At 56.1% G+C, this 16,820-nt stretch overlaps 1 protein-coding gene across 1 annotated transcript; it reads left to right on the forward strand.

The window, feature by feature from the left end:
* The first annotated feature begins 1,754 nt into the window (after positions 1-1,754).
* On the forward strand, positions 1,755-15,164 carry LOC142286872 (ketosamine-3-kinase-like). The gene is made up of 6 exons (XM_075333400.1): positions 1,755-1,911; positions 7,632-7,783; positions 9,761-9,852; positions 10,018-10,100; positions 10,188-10,310; positions 11,817-15,164. Exons 1-6 carry the CDS (start codon positions 1,771-1,773, stop codon positions 12,153-12,155), a joined length of 930 nt encoding a protein of 309 aa, XP_075189515.1. The 5' UTR covers positions 1,755-1,770; the 3' UTR covers positions 12,156-15,164.
* Positions 15,165-16,820: the final 1,656 nt, after the last annotated feature.

Consider the following 16,820-nt stretch of genomic DNA (forward strand, 5'->3'; position numbering starts at 1 on the left):
GAGCAGAGGGCTGAATGTGAAGCGCAGAGGGCTGAATGTGAAGCGCAGAGGGATGAATGTGAAGCGCAGAGGGCTGAATGTGAAGCGCAGAGGGCTGAATGTGAAGAGCAGAGGGCTGAATGTGAAGAGCAGAGGGCTGAATGTGAAGAGCAGAGGGCTGAATGTGAAGCGCAGAGGGCTGAATGTGAAGAGCAGAGGGCTGAATGTGAAGCGCAGAGGGCTGAATGTGAAGAGCAGAGGGCTGAATGTGAAGCGCAGAGGGCTGAATGTGAAGAGCAGAGGGCTGAATGTGAAGCGCAGAGGGCTGAATGTGAAGCGCAGAGGGCTGAATGTGAAGAGCAGAGGGCTGAATGTGAAGCGCAGAGGGCTGAATGTGAAGAGCAGAGGGCTGAATGTGAAGCGCAGAGGGCTGAATGTGAAGCGCAGAGGGCTGAATGTGAAGCGCAGAGGGCTGAATGTGAAGCGCAGAGGGCTGAATGTGAAGAGCAGAGGGCTGAATGTGAAGAGCAGAGGGCTGAATGTGAAGCGCAGAGGGCTGAATGTGAAGCGCAGAGGGCTGAATGTGAAGCGCAGAGGGCTGAATGTGAAGAGCAGAGGGCTGAATGTGAAGAGCAGAGGGCTGAATGTGAAGCGCAGAGGGCTGAATGTGAAGAGCAGAGGGCTGAATGTGAAGAGCAGAGGGCTGAATGTGAAGCGCAGAGGGCTGAATGTGAAGAGCAGAGGGCTGAATGTGAAGCGCAGAGGGCTGAATGTGAAGCGCAGAGGGCTGAATGTGAAGAGCAGAGGGCTGAATGTGAAGCGCAGAGGGCTGAATGTGAAGAGCAGAGGGCTGAATGTGAAGAGCAGAGGGCTGAATGTGAAGCGCAGAGGGCTGAATGTGAAGAGCAGAGGGCTGAATGTGAAGCGCAGAGGGCTGAATGTGAAGCGCAGAGGGCTGAATGTGAAGAGCAGAGGGCTGAATGTGAAGAGCAGAGGGCTGAATGTGAAGCGCAGAGGGCTGAATGTGAAGAGCAGAGGGCTGAATGTGAAGCGCAGAGGGCTGAATGTGAAGAGCAGAGGGCTGAATGTGAAGAGCAGAGGGCTGAATGTGAAGCGCAGAGGGCTGAATGTGAAGAGCAGAGGGCTGAATGTGAAGCGCAGAGGGCTGAATGTGAAGCGCAGAGGGCTGAATGTGAAGCGCAGAGGGCTGAATGTGAAGAGCAGAGGGCTGAATGTGAAGAGCAGAGGGCTGAATGTGAAGCGCAGAGGGTGGAGAGTAGGGCAAAGAGCAGAGGGCTGAATGTGAAGAGCAGAGGGCTGAATGTGAAGAGCAGAGGGTGGAGAGTAGGGCAAAGAGCAGAGGGCTGAATGTGAAGCGCAGAGGGCTGAATGTGAAGCGCAGAGGGTGGAGAGTAGGGCAAAGAGCAGAGGGCTGAATGTGAAGAGCAGAGGGCTGAATGTGAAGAGCAGAGGGCGGATATCACATATCCTCTGGGAAGTGGTAGATGAGACCCCTCCCCCATAGCAGATTCTCTAGAAGTGCAGAGTTCCTGTGGATTTTGCAGGCTATGATGGTACAGCGCCATGTGACGTACTATCACGTAATGACGTCACGCATCAGCACTTTATCATATAATCACTTATCTTTTGCTGCCACCTGGCGGTCACACAAGGACACGCTCCTAGCAGTAACACTCGCGCATGCGCAGAGCTAATAGAACGTTGCGTGCCTCTCGCCGCCGGGTCGGACACATTTGCAGTGCGCACTGCGCAGGCGCAGTGGCGTCCAGCATGGAGGAGCTGCTGAGGAGGGAGCTGAGCCTGTCCCGGGTGCAGCCGTCCGGTCACAGCGGGGGAGGCTGCATCAGCGAGGGGCGGAGCTACGACACCGAGCGGGGCCGGGTGTATGTGAAGTACAACCACAAGGCGGAGGTCCGAGCCTGCACTGTATATAGGGGGACAGACCCAGCCTGCACTGTATATAGGGGGGACTGACCCTGCACTGTATATAGGGGGGACTGAGCCTGCACTGTATATAGGGGGGGGACTGAGCCTGCCCTGTATATAGGGGGGACTGAGCCTGCACTGTATATAGGGGGGGGACTGAGCCTGCCCTGTATATAGGGGGGACTGAGCCTGCACTGTATATAGGGGGGGGACTGAGCCTGCCCTGTATATAGGGGGGACAGACTGAGCCTGCACTGTATATAGGGGGGACTGACCCAGCCTGCACTGTATATAGGGGGGACTGAGCCTGCACTGTATATAGGGGGACAGACCCAGCCTGCACTGTATATAGGGGGGACTGACCCTGCACTGTATATAGGGGGGACTGACCCAGCCTGCACTGTATATAGGGGGGACTGAGCCTGCACTGTATATAGGGGGGACAGACTGAGCCTGCACTGTATATAGGGGGGACTGAGCCTGCACTGTATATAGGGGGGACAGACTGAGCCTGCACTGTATATAGGGGGGACTGACCCAGCCTGCACTGTATATAGGGGGGACTGAGCCTGCACTGTATATAGGGGGACAGACCCAGCCTGCACTGTATATAGGGGGGACTGACCCAGCCTGCACTGTATATAGGGGGGACTGACCCAGCCTGCACTGTATATAGGGGGGACTGACCCAGCCTGCACTGTATATAGGGGGGACTGAGCCTGCACTGTATATAGGGGGACAGACCCAGCCTGCACTGTATATAGGGGGGACTGACCCAGCCTGCACTGTATATAGGGGGGACTGACCCAGCCTGCACTGTATATAGGGGGGACTGACCCAGCCTGCACTGTATATAGGGGGGACTGAGCCTGCACTGTATATAGGGGGGACTGACCCAGCCTGCACTGTATATAGGGGGGACTGACCCAGCCTGCACTGTATATAGGGGGGACTGACCCAGCCTGCACTGTATATAGGGGGGACTGAGCCTGCACTGTATATAGGGGGACAGACCCAGCCTGCACTGTATATAGGGGGGACTGACCCAGCCTGCACTGTATATAGGGGGGACTGACCCAGCCTGCACTGTATATAGGGGGGACTGACCCAGCCTGCACTGTATATAGGGGGGACTGACCCAGCCTGCACTGTATATAGGGGGGACTGATCCTGCACTGTATATAGGGGGGACTGAGCCTGCACTGTATATAGGGGGACAGACTGACCCTGCACTGTATATAGGGGGGACTGACCCTGCCCTGTATATAGGGGGGACTGACCCAGCCTGCACTGTATATAGGAGGGACTGACCCAGCCTGCACTGTATATAGGGGGGACTGACCCAGCCTGCACTGTATATAGGGGGGACTGACCCAGCCTGCACTGTATATAGGGGGGACTGACCCAGCCTGCACTGTATATAGGGGGGACTGACCCAGCCTGCACTGTATATAGGGGGGACTGATCCTGCACTGTATATAGGGGGGACTGAGCCTGCACTGTATATAGGGGGGACTGATCCTGCACTGTATATAGGGGGGACTGAGCCTGCACTGTATATAGGGGGGACTGACCCTGCACTGTATATAGGGGGGACTGACCCTGCACTGTATATAGGGGGGGGGGCAGACCGAGCCTGCCCTGTATATAGGGGGGAGCGACTGACCCTGCACTGTATATAGGGGGACAGACTGACCCTGCACTGTATATAGGGGGGGGGGGCAGACCGAGCCTGCCCTGTATATAGGGGGGAGCGACTGACCCTGCACTGTATATAGGGGGGACTGACCCTGCACTGTATATAGGGGGGGGGGCAGACCGAGCCTGCACTGTATATAGGGGGGACTGAGCCTGCACTGTATATAGGGGGGACTGACCCAGCCTGCACTGTATATAGGGGGACAGACCGAGCCTGCACTGTATATAGGGGGACAGACCCAGCCTGCACTGTATATAGGGGGGACAGACTGAGCCTGCACTGTATATAGGGGACCAGACCCAGCCTCCACTGTATATAGGGGGGACAGACCGAGCCTGCACTGTATATAGGGGGGACAGACCGAGCCTGCACTGTATATAGGGGGGACAGACCGAGCCTGCACTGTATATAGGGGGGACAGACCGAGCCTGCACTGTATATAGGGGGGGAACTGAGCCTGCACTGTATATAGGGGGGACAGACCCAGCCTGCACTGTATATAGGGGGGGGCAGACCGAGCCTGCACTGTATATAGGGGGACAGACCGAGCCTGCACTGTATATAGGGGGGACAGACCGAGCCTGCACTGTATATAGGGGGACAGACCGAGCCTGCACTGTATATAGGGGAGAGACCGACCCTGCACTGTATATAGGGGGATAGATTGAGGTCTGTGTAATCCGGGGGTTATTGAGGTGTCCTGGGGGTCTGTGTAATCCGGGGGTTAGTGAGGTTCCTGGGGGTCTGTGTAATCCGGGGGTTAGTGAGGTTCCTGGGGGTCTGTGTATTCCGGGGGTTAGTGAGGTGTCCTGGGGGTCTGTGTAATCCGGGGGTTAGTGAGGTGTCCTGGGGGTCTGTGTAATCCGGGGGTTAGTGAGGTGTCCTGGAGGTCTGTGTAATCCGGGTGTTAGTGAGGTTCCTGGGGGTCTGTGTAATCCGGGGGTTAGTGAGGTGTCCTGGGGGTCTGTGTAATCCGGGGGTTAGTGAGGTGTTCTGGGGGTCTGTGTAATCCGGGGGTTAGTGAGGTGTCCTGGGGGTCTGTGTAATCCGGGGGTTAGTGAGGTGTCCTGGAGGTCTGTGTAATCCGGGTGTTAGTGAGGTTCCTGGGGATCTGTGTAATCCGGGTGTTAGTGAGGTTCCTGGGGGTCTGTGTAATCCGGGGGTTAGTGAGGTTCCTGGGAGTCTGTGTAATCCGGGGGTTAGTGAGGTGTTCTGGGGGTCTGTGTAATCCGGGTGTTAGTGAGGTTCCTGGGGGTCCGTGTAATCCGGGGGTTAGTGAGGTGTCCTGGGGGTCTGTGTAATCCGGGTGTTAGTGAGGTTCCTGGGGATCTGTGTAATCCGGGTGTTAGTGAGGTTCCTGGGGGTCTGTGTAATCCGGGGGTTAGTGAGGTTCCTGGGGGTCTGTGTAATCCGGGGGTTAGTGAGGTGTTCTGGGGGTCTGTGTAATCCGGGGGTTATTGAGGTGTCCTGGGGGTCTGTGTAATCCGGGGGTTAGTGAGGTTCCTGGGGGTCTGTGTAATCCGGGGGTTAGTGAGGTTCCTGGGGGTCTGTGTAATCCAGGGGTTATCAAGGTGACCTGGGGGTCTGTGTAATCCGGGGGTTATTGAGGTGACCTGGGGGTCTGTGTATTCCGGGGGTTAGTGAGGTTCCTGGGGGTCTGTGTAATCCGGGGGTTAGTGAGGTTCCTGGGGATCTGTGTAATCCGGGTGTTAGTGAGGTTCCTGGGGGTCCGTGTAATCCGGGGGTTAGTGAAGTTCCTGGGGGTCTGTGTAATCCGGGGGTTAGTGAGGTGACCTGGGGGTCTGTGTAATCCGGGGGTTATTGAGGTGACCTGGGGGTCTGTGTATTCCGGGGGTTAGTGAGGTATCCTGGGGGTCTGTGTAATCCGGGGGTTAGTGAGGTGTTCTGGGGGTCTGTGTAATCCGGGGGTTAGTGAGGTTCCTGGGGGTCTGTGTAATCCGGGGGTTAGTGAGGTTCCTGGGGGTCTGTGTAATCCGGGGGTTAGTGAGGTGTTCTGGGGGTCTGTGTAATCCGGGGGTTAGTGAGGTGTCCTGGGGGTCTGTGTAATCCGGGTGTTAGTGAGGTTCCTGGGGGTCTGTGTAATCCGGGGGTTAGTGAGGTTCCTGGGAGTCTGTGTAATCCGGGTGTTAGTGAGGTTCCTGGGGGTCCGTGTAATCCGGGGGTTAGTGAGGTGTCCTGGGGGTCTGTGTAATCCGGGTGTTAGTGAGGTTCCTGGGGATCTGTGTAATCCGGGTGTTAGTGAGGTTCCTGGGGGTCTGTGTAATCCGGGGGTTAGTGAGGTTCCTGGGGGTCTGTGTAATCCGGGGGTTAATGAGGTGTTCTGGGGGTCTGTGTAATCCGGGGGTTATTGAGGTGTCCTGGGGGTCTGTGTAATCCGGGGTTAGTGAGGTTCCTGGGGGTCTGTGTAATCCGGGGGTTAGTGAGGTTCCTGGGGGTCTGTGTAATCCAGGGGTTATCAAGGTGACCTGGGGGTCTGTGTAATCCGGGGGTTATTGAGGTGACCTGGGGGTCTGTGTATTCCGGGGGTTAGTGAGGTATCCTGGGGGTCTGTGTAATCCGGGGGTTAGTGAGGTGTTCTGGGGGTCTGTGTAATCCGGGGGTTAGTGAGGTTCCTGGGGGGTCTGTGTAATCCGGGGGTTAGTGAGGTTCCTGGGGGTCTGTGTAATCCGGGGGTTAGTGAGGTTCCTGGGGGTCTGTGTAATCCGGGGGTTAGTGAGGTGTCCTGGGGGTCTGTGTAATCCGGGTGTTAGTGAGGTTCCTGGGGATCTGTGTAATCCGGGGGTTAGTGAGGTGTTCTGGGGGTCTGTGTAATCCGAGGGTTATTGAGGTGTCCTGGGGGTCTGTGTAATCCGGGTGTTAGTGAGGTTCCTGGGGGTCTGTGTAATCCGGGGGTTAGTGAGGTTCCTGGGGGTCTGTGTAATCCGGGGGTTATTGAGGTGACCTGGGCGTCTGTGTAATCCGGGGGTTATTGAGGTGTCCTGGGGGTCTGTGTAATCCGGGGGTTAGTGAGGTGTTCTGGGGGTCTGTGTATTCCGGGGGTTAGTGAGGTTCCTGGGGGTCTGTGTAATCCGGGGGTTATTGAGGTGTCCTGGGGGTCTGTGTAATCCGGGGGTTAGTGAGGTGTTCTGGGGGTCTGTGTATTCCGGGGGTTAGTAAGGTGTTCTGGGAGTCTGTGTAATCCGGGGGTTAGTGAGGTGTTCTGGGGGTCCGTGTAATCCGGGGGTTAGTGAGGTTCCTGGGGGTCTGTGTAATCCGGGGGTTAGTGAGGTGACCTGGGGGTCTGTGTAATCCGGGGGTTATTGAGGTGACCTGGGGGTCTGTGTAATCCGGGGGTTAGTGAGGTGTTCTGGGGGTCTGTGTAATCCGGGGGTTAGTGAGGTTCCTGGGGGTCTGTGTAATCCGGGGGTTAGTGAGCTGTCCTGGGGGTCTGTGTAATCCGGGGGTTAGTGAGGTGTCCTGGAGGTCTGTGTATTCCGGGGGTTAGTGAGGTTCCTGGGGGTCTGTGTAATCTGGGGGTCTGTGTAATCCGGGGGTTAGTGAGGTGTCCCGGGGGTTAGTGAGGTGTCCTGGGGGTCTGTGTAATCCGGGGGTTGGGGGTTAGTGAGGTGTCCTGGGGGTCTGTGTAATCCGGGGGTCTGTGTAATCCGGGGGTTGGGGGTTAGTGAGGTGTCCTGGGGGTCTGTGTAATCCGGGGGTTAGTGAGGTGTCCTGGGGGTCTGTGTAATCCGGGTGTTAGTGAGGTTCCTGGGGGGTCTGTGTAATCCGGGTGTTAGTGAGGTTCCTGGGAGGTCTGTGTATTCCGGGGGTTAGTGAGGTTCCTGGGGGTCTGTGTAATCCGGGGGTTAGTGAGGTGTTCCGGGGGTTAGTGAGGTGTCCTGGGGGTCTGTGTAATCCGGGGGTCTGTGTAATCCGGGGGTTGGGGGTTAGTGAGGTGTCCTGGGGGTCTTGCTCTGAGTTGTCCCGTCTCCCGCTGTTTTCCTCACAGGCCAGAGTGATGTTCGAGGGGGAGATGGCGAGTCTGGAGGCCGTTCGCTCTACGGGCACCATCAGGGCTCCAAATCCCATAAAGGTGATTGATCAGCCAGGAGGGGGCGCTGTGCTGGTGATGGAGCATCTGGACATGAGGAGCCTCAACAGGTGAGATGGGCACTGGGTCAGCGCCGGGGGCAGCTGCTGTATAACTGTAACGGGGAAGTCTCATAAGATCAATTCTGGGGCATCACTGTGCGGTTCCACAGATGTAGTGGGCACACCGCCTACACAGTCAGGTTAGCCCTGGTTTCCCGGTGCATAGTCTGGGGCCTTCTTAGTTGTAGTGGACACACCTCCTACATGATTTGGCCAGTCTTGATGTCCTGGGTCATAGTCTTTGGGCCTTCTTGGTTGTAGTGGACACACCTCCTATATGATTAGGCCAGTCTTGATGTCCTGGGTCATAGTCTTTTGGCCATTCTTGGTTGTAGTGGACACACCTCCTACATGATTAGGCCAGTCTTGATGTCCTGGGTCATAGTCTTTGGGCCTTCTTGGTTGTAGTGGGCACACCTCCTACATGGTGATGTCGGGCTTGGAGTCCCTTGACATAGTCTGTTGGTCTTCTTGGTTGTAGTGGGCACACCTCCTACATGATTAGGCCAGTCTTGATGTCCTGGGTCATAGTCTTTGGGCCTTCTTGGTTGTAGTGGACACACCTCCTACATGATTAGGCCAGTCTTGATGTCCTGGGTCATAGTCTTTGGGCCTTCTTGGTTGTAGTGGACACACCTCCTATATGATTAGGCCAGTCTTGATGTCCTGGGTCATAGTCTTTTGGCCATTCTTGGTTGTAGTGGACACACCTCCTACATGATTAGGCCAGTCTTGATGTCCTGGGTCATAGTCTTTGGGCCTTCTTGGTTGTAGTGGACACACCTCCTACATGATTAGGCCAGTCTTGATGTCCTGGGTCATAGTCTTTGGGCCTTCTTGGTTGTAGTGGGCACACCTCCTACATGGTGATGTCGGGCTTGGAGTCCCTTGACATAGTCTGTTGGTCTTCTTGGTTGTAGTGGGCACACCTCCTACATGATTAGGCCAGTCTTGATGGGCTGGGTCATAGACTGTGGGCCCTCTTGGTTGTAGTGGGCACACCTCCTATATGATTAGGCCAGTCTTGATGTCCTGGGTCATAGTCTGTGGGCCTTCTTGGTTGTAGTGGGCACACCTCCTACATGGTGATGTCGGGCTTGGAGTCCCTTGACATAGTCTGTGGGCCTTCTTGGTTGTAGTGGGCACACCTCCTATATGATTAGGCCAGTCTTGATGTCCTGGGTCATAGTCTTTGGGCCTTCTTGGTTGTAGTGGGCACACCTCCTACATGGTGATGTCGGGCTTGGAGTCCCTTGACATAGTCTGTTGGTCTTCTTGGTTGTAGTGGGCACACCTCCTACATGATTAGGCCAGTCTTGATGGGCTGGGTCATAGACTGTGGGCCCTCTTGGTTGTAGTGGGCACACCTCCTATATGATTAGGCCAGTCTTGATGTCCTGGGTCATAGTCTTTGGGCCTTCTTGGTTGTAGTGGGCACACCTCCTACATGGTGATGTCGGGCTTGGAGTCCCTTGACATAGTCTGTGGGCCTTCTTGGTTGTAGTGGGCACACCTCCTACATAATTAGGCCAGTCTTGATGTCCTGGGTCATAGTCTTTGGGCCTTCTTGGTTGTAGTGGGCACACCTCCTACATGGTGATGTCGGGCTTGGAGTCCCTTGACATAGTCTGTTGGTCTTCTTGGTTGTAGTGGGCACACCTCCTACATGATTAGGCCAGTCTTGATGGGCTGGGTCATAGACTGTGGGCCCTCTTGGTTGTAGTGGGCACACCTCCTATATGATTAGGCCACTCTTGATGTCCTGGGTCATAGTCTTTGGGCCTTCTTGGTTGTAGTGGGCACACCTCCTGCATGGTGATGTCGGGCTTGGAGTCCCTTGACATAGTCTGTGGGCCTTCTTGGTTGTAGTGGGCACACCTCCTATATGATTAGGCCAGTCTTGATGTCCTGGGACATAGTCTTTGGACCTTATTGGTTGTAGTGGGCACACCTCCTACATGATTAGGTCTTGTTGCTGTCTTCCAGGCACTCGGCGGCGTTGGGGGAGCAGCTGGCCGACCTTCACCTCCACAACCAGCGGCTGCGGGAGAAGCTGGACAGAGAGAGCGGCATTGTGGGTAATTAGCATTTCCATGTCCGCAGTCCCCGCCGTGCCCACTAGAGGGCAGCGCCCCCACCTCCCAGCGTCCCTTATACAGAGGTATAGCTACGGAGGGGTTCACATACTTATTTCATGGAATAGTCCAGACTCAGGGGTTCACTTTCTTTTTTTCCCCCATCAGGTAAAGGGGCGGGGCAGGCGGAGGTGCAGCCCGTGGAGAAGTTCGGCTTCCACACGGTGACCTGCTGCGGATCCATCCCCCTGGTGAGAGTCTGACACAGAGATCTGCTAGGATCGCGGTGCCCCGCCCCCTGCGCACGTGATTGACAGCTGCAGGTGCTTGATTGACAGGTGAATGACTGGCAGGAGGACTGGGTGGCCTTCTACTGCCGGCAGCGGATCCAGCGGCAGATGGAGCTGCTGGAGGAGAAGTCCGGGGACCGCGAGGCGCGGGAGCTGTGGGCCCAATTACAGGTGAGACCCCACTGCAGTCCCCGCCTCCTGTGTGAGGCTCCTCCCCCTCCATCAGATCTCCATACAGGCAGCAGTGTAAAGCATGGGGGAGAAGCACATGAGCAGCAAGGGCTGATGGGACAAACAGGAGGCAGATTTCAGACTACACCGAGCTCACGGGAACAATGAAGCAAAGCTGCAGTGTAAAGCATGGGGAGAGATTGAAAAACCACCGATCAGAGCTGTGTCCTAGCGAAGCAAAGCTGCAGGGTAGAGCACGGTGGAGCAGAGCTGCGGTGTAGAGCAGGGTGGAGCAGAGCTGTGGTGTAGAGCACGGTGGAGCGGAGCTGCGGTGTAGAGCGCGGTGGAGCAGAGCTGCGGTGTAGAGCACGGTGGAGCAGAGCTGCGGTGTAGAGCGCGGTGGAGCAGAGCTGCGGTGTAGAGCACGGTGGAGCAGAGCTGCGGTGTAGAGCGCGGTGGAGCAGAGCTGCGGTGTAGAGCACGGTGGAGCAGAGCTGCGGTGTAGAGCACGGTAGAGCAGAGCTGCGGTGTAGAGCACGGTGGAGCAGAGCTGCGGTGTAGAGCACGGTGGAGCAGAGCTGCGGTGTAGAGCACGGTGGAGCAGAGCTGCGGTGTAGAGCGCGGTGGAGCAGAGCTGCGGTGTAGAGCGCGGTGGAGCAGAGCTGCGGTGTAGAGCGCGGTGGAGCAGAGCTGCGGTGTAGAGCGCGGTGGAGCAGAGCTGCGGTGTAGAGCGCGGTGGAGCAGAGCTGCGGTGTAGAGCGCGGTGGAGCAGAGCTGCGGTGTAGAGCGCGGTGGAGCAGAGCTGCGGTGTAGAGCGCGGTGGAGCAGAGCTGCGGTGTAGAGCTGCGGTGGAGCAGAGCTGCGGTGGAGCAGAGCTGCAGTGTAGAGCGCGGTGGAGCAGAGCTGCGGTGGAGCAGAGCTGCAGTGTAGAGCACGGTGGAGCAGAGCTGCAGTGTAGAGCACGGTGGAGCAGAGCTGCGGTGTAGAGCACGGTGGAGCGGAGCTGCGATGTAGAGCGCGGTGGAGCGGAGCTGCAGTGTAGAGCACGGTGGAGCGGAGCTGCGGTGTAGAGCGCGGTGGAGCAGAGCTGCGGTGTAGAGCGCGGTGGAGCGGAGCTGCGGTGTAGAGCACGGTGGAGCGGAGCTGCAGTGTAGAGCACGGTGGAGCAGAGCTGCGGTGTAGAGCACGGTGGAGCAGAGCTGCGGTGTAGAGCACGGTGGAGCGGAGCTGCGGTGTAGAGCACGGTGGAGCGGAGCTGCGGTGTAGAGCACGGTGGAGCGGAGCTGCGGTGTAGAGCACGGTGGAGCAGAGCTGCGGTGTAGAGCACGGTGGAGCAGAGCTGCGGTGTAGAGCGCGGTGGAGCAGAGCTGCGGTGTAGAGCGCGGTGGAGCAGAGCTGCGGTGTAGAGCGCGGTGGAGCAGAGCTGCGGTGTAGAGCACGGTGGAGTAGAGCTGCAGTGTAGAGCAGGGTGGAGCCTCTGACTCTCAGTCCCTTGTGTCTTTTCAGCTGAAGGTCCCTCAGTTCTTCTCGGAGATGGCGGTGGTCCCGGCTCTTCTTCACGGGGACCTGTGGGGCGGGAACGTGGCGGAGCTGGACACGGGGCCGGTGGTCTTTGACCCCGCCTGCTTCTATGGCCATGCGGAGTTTGAGCTGGCCATCGCCGGCATGTTCGGGGGCTTCGGCTCCTCCTTTTACTCCGCCTACCACTCCAAGATGCCCAAGACCCCCGGCTGCGAGAAGCGGCTGAAGCTCTACCAGCTCTTCCACTACCTCAACCACTGGAACCACTTTGGTGGCGGCTACAGGGGGTCCTCGCTGGGCACCATGAGAAGCCTCCTGAAGTGACCATGGAAGGGGCCGTGCCGGGACCCCCACCAAGCGCCGACACCGAGGAGCGGAACCGCGGAGCCCAGAACTGATAACACCGCGTATAGGGGCAGCGGGGGCGGAGCATGAGACATGGCCCCTCCCACAATCTGGACCAGGCGTAATACAATGCGTCATGCCCCATAGAAGTATATAGGGTAGTGGCTGTGCATGTGCCCTGCCGCCCCATAGAGGTATACAGGTGGTGGTTGTGCATGTGCACTGCTGCCCCATAGAGGTATACAGGTGGTGGTTGTGCATGTGCACTGCTGCCCCATAGAGGTATACAGGTGGTGGTTGTGCATGTGCTCTGCTGCCCCATAGACGTATACAGGTGTTGGTTGTGCATGTGCCCTGCTGCCCCATAGACGTATACAGGTGGTGGTTGTGCATGTGCCCTGCTGCCCCATAGAGGTATACAGGTAGTGGCTGTGCATGTGCCCTGCTGCCCCATAGACGTATACAGGTGGTGGTTGTGCATGTGCCCTGCTGCCCCATAGAGGTATACAGGTGGTGGCTGTGCATGTGCCCTGCTGCCCCATAGAGGTATACAGGTGGTGGCTGTGCATGTGCCCTGCTGCCCCATAGAGGTATACAGGTAGTGGCTGTGCATGTGCACTGCTGCCCCATAGAGGTATACAGGAGGTGGTTGTGCATGTGCCCTGCTGCCCCATAGAGGTATACAGGTGGTGGTTGTGCATGTGCACTGCTGCCCCATAGAGGTATACAGGTGGTGGCTGTGCATGTGCCCTGCTGCCCCATAGAGGTATACAGGTGGTGGCTGTGCATGTGCCCTGCTGCCCCATAGAGGTATACAGGTGGTGGCTGTGCATGTGCCCTGTTGCCCCATAGAGGTATACAGGTGGTGGCTGTGCATGTGCACTGCTGCCCCATAGAGGTATACAGGTGGTGGTTGTGCATGTGCACTGCTGCCCCATAGAGGTATACAGGTGGTGGTTGTGCATGTGCACTGCTGCCCCATAGAGGTATACAGGTGGTGGTTGTGCATGTGCACTGCTGCCCCATAGAGGTATACAGGTGGTGGCTGTGCATGTGCCCTGCTGCCCCATAGAGGTATACAGGTGGTGGCTGTGCATGTGCACTGCCGCCCCATAGAGGTATACAGGTGGTGGCTGTGCATGTGCCCTGCTGCCCCATAGAGGTATACAGGTGGTGGCTGTGCATGTGCCCTGCTGCCCCATAGAGGTATACAGGTGGTGGCTGTGCATGTGCCCTGCTGCCCCATAGAGGTATACAGGTGGTGGCTGTGCATGTGCCCTGCTGCCCCATAGAGGTATACAGGTGGTGGCTGTGCATGTGCCCTGCTGCCCCATAGAGGTATACAGGTGGTGGCTGTGCATGTGCCCTGCTGCCCCATAGAGGTATACAGGTAGTGGCTGTGCATGTGCACTGCTGCCCCATAGAGGTATACAGGTGGTGGCTGTGCATGTGCCCTGCTGCCCCATAGAGGTATACAGGTGGTGGCTGTGCATGTGCCCTGCTGCCCCATAGAGGTATACAGGTGGTGGCTGTGCATGTGCCCTGCTGCCCCATAGAGGTATACAGGTGGTGGTTGTGCATGTGCCTTGCTGCCCCATAGAGGTATACAGGTGGTGGTTGTGCATGTGCACTGCTGCCCCATAGAGGTATACAGGTGGTGGCTGTGCATGTGCCCTGCTGCCCCATAGAGGTATACAGGTGGTGGTTGTGCATGTGCACTGCTGCCCCATAGAGGTATACAGGTGGTGGCTGTGCATGTGCCCTGCTGCCCCATAGAGGTATACAGGTGGTGGTTGTGCATGTGCCCTGCTGCCCCATAGAGGTATACAGGTGGTGGCTGTGCATGTGCCCTGCTACCCCATAGAGGTATACAGGTGGTGGTTGTGCATGTGCACTGCTGCCCCATAGACGTATACAGGTGGTGGTTGTGCATGTGCACTGCTGCCCCATAGAGGTATACAGGTGGTGGCTGTGCATGTGCCCTGCTGCCCCATAGAGGTATACAGGTGGTGGCTGTGCATGTGCCCTGCTGCCCCATAGAGGTATACAGGTGGTGGCTGTGCATGTGCCCTGCCGCCCCATAGAGGTATACAGGTGGTGGCTGTGCATGTGCCCTGCTACCCCATAGAGGTATACAGGTGGTGGCTGTGCATGTGCCCTGCCGCCCCATAGAGGTATACAGGTGGTGGTTGTGCATGTGCACTGCCGCCCCATAGAGGTATACAGGTGGTGGCTGTGCATGTGCACTGCTGCCCCATAGAGGTATACAGGTGGTGGCTGTGCATGTGCACTGCTGCCCCATAGAGGTATACAGGTGGTGGCTGTGCATGTGCACTGCTGCCCCATAGAGGTATACAGGTGGTGGCTGTGCATGTGCACTGCTGCCCCATAGAGGTATACAGGTGGTGGCTGTGCATGTGCACTGCTGCCCCATAGAGGTATACAGGTGGTGGCTGTGCATGTGCCCTGCTGCCCCATAGAGGTATACAGGTGGTGGCTGTGCATGTGCCCTGCTGCCCCATAGAGGTATACAGGTGGTGGCTGTGCTTGCTCATCCCCCCACCTCCAGTCACACATGGGCCCTTGCTCTCGGCTTTGGCCCCCGGCCCCTTCAGTAATGATATCACCCTGTCTTCCGCTCGCTGCCATGCTGTGTGTTATCCCTCGCTGCTTCCTGTCAGTGAACGGAAGCCTGGATGCAGATCGCTTGATGGATGCCGGTGTTAGATTACATGCCCTGATGTGCTGCAGTGTAAAGCATGAGGGAAAAGATATGATTGCAACAAACCCTCAGCTGTGAGAAGTAATGAATGTGGAGATTGTGCGCGGCCGGCAGGGATCCTGAGACTGAACCGCGCAGTGAATGCGGTCGCTCCATACGGGCGCGGACACCCTGCTTTACAGATTTTAGTTTTGTTTTAGTCGCTGACTAATGTATCAACCAATAAACATTCAGCTCCGTGTCTGTGTATCATCACATCACAAGAAGAGGGGACCTGTGTGTCTGTTATTATTATTTTGGGGGATGGGTACTGAGGTCTCACGGGCAGGGAGCAGGCGGGGAGTAATATCCTGTATTACACTCCAGAGCTGCACTCACTATTCTGCTGGTGCAGTCACTGTGTACATACATTACTGATCCTGAGTTACCTCCTGTATTATATTCCAGAGCTGCACTCACTATTCTGCTGGTGCAGTCACTGTGTACATACATTACTGATCCTGAGTTACCTCCTGTATTATACTCCAGAGCTGCACTCACTATTCTGCTGGTGCAGTCACTGTGTACATAAATTACTGATCCTGAGTTACCTCCTGTATTATACTCCAGAGCTGCACTCACTATTCTGCTGGTGCAGTCACTGTGTACATACATTACATTACTGATCCATCATATGTGACAATCCCAGCACTTTACCTGGCTCTTCCCGATTGCCCTGGTGCGGTGGCACTTGGGGTAATTAGGTGTTAATGACAGCTCACAGCTGCCACTATGCCCTAGATTAGTAATAGCAGGCATCTATGAAACCCCCATTACTAATCTGTAAGTGAAAAGAATAAAAACAAAACACGGAAAAAATCCTTTATTTGAAATAAAATACAAAAAAACCCACCCTCTTTCACTGCTTTATTAACCCCCCCGAACACCCTTCCAGGTCCGATGTAATCCACATGAGGTCCCACGACGATTCCAGCTCTGCTATATCTGAAAATACAACACGCAGGCACAGAACATGACCGTCCGCTGTGAGCTTCAGGCAGAGAATGAGCCTCAGTGATCACTCAGGTTATATACGGTCACAGCTAAAGGTTCCCACAGTCCTCCACCTGTGATCGCAAGTAAGTGAGGTGAGGTCACTAAGTTCAATGAGGTCACCTGAGATCACAGGTGGAGGACAGTGGAAACCTCCATCTGTAACAATAAATAACATGAATGATGTCACCACTCATCACGTGGCTCAGTCTCTGCCTGAAGCTCACAGCGGGCAGTCATGTTCTATGCTCGCATCACTTCAGATGTAGCAGAGCTAGAATCGTGGTGAGACCTTACATGAATTACATCAGACCTGGGTGTTTTGGGGGTTAATAAAGGGGTGAAGGGGGTGGAGTTTTTAATATATTTCAAATAAAGGTATTTTTGGGGGGGTGTTTGTTTATTTCCTTTGGTTTACAGATTAGTTATGGGGGGGGGGTCTTATAGACTCCCCCCATTACTAATTTAGAGCTTAGTAGCAGCTGTGAGTTGTGATTAACCCTTTATTACCCTGATTGAGCCGGGTAAACAGCTGGGATTGTGACATCTAATGGATGCGGCAACATTGGGCAGCTGCGGGCTTCTGTTTTTAGGCTGGGGGGTCCCAATATCCATGGTTCTCCCCAGCCTTAGAATACCAGCCCCCAGCTGTCGGGTTTCTCATGGCTGGGTATCAAAGTTGGGGGGATAACATACTGGGTTTTAAAAATTGACCCATCACTATTCATAATTCCTCATCTTTTGTAAATGGTGACCCCCCCCACATCGCCTCACCAGGGACCCCCACAAGGGGAAATTTGGGCTCGGTCCCGGATTTAGGTGACAGCATCCTCTGTGGGAAGCATTTGACTGCTCCATTTGCAGTGCGGTATAGGTTTCAGCCACTAGAT

The sequence above is a fragment of the Anomaloglossus baeobatrachus genome, unplaced genomic scaffold, assembly GCF_048569485.1.
Source record: "Anomaloglossus baeobatrachus isolate aAnoBae1 unplaced genomic scaffold, aAnoBae1.hap1 Scaffold_699, whole genome shotgun sequence".
NCBI classification, from domain to species: Eukaryota; Metazoa; Chordata; class Amphibia; order Anura; family Aromobatidae; genus Anomaloglossus; species Anomaloglossus baeobatrachus.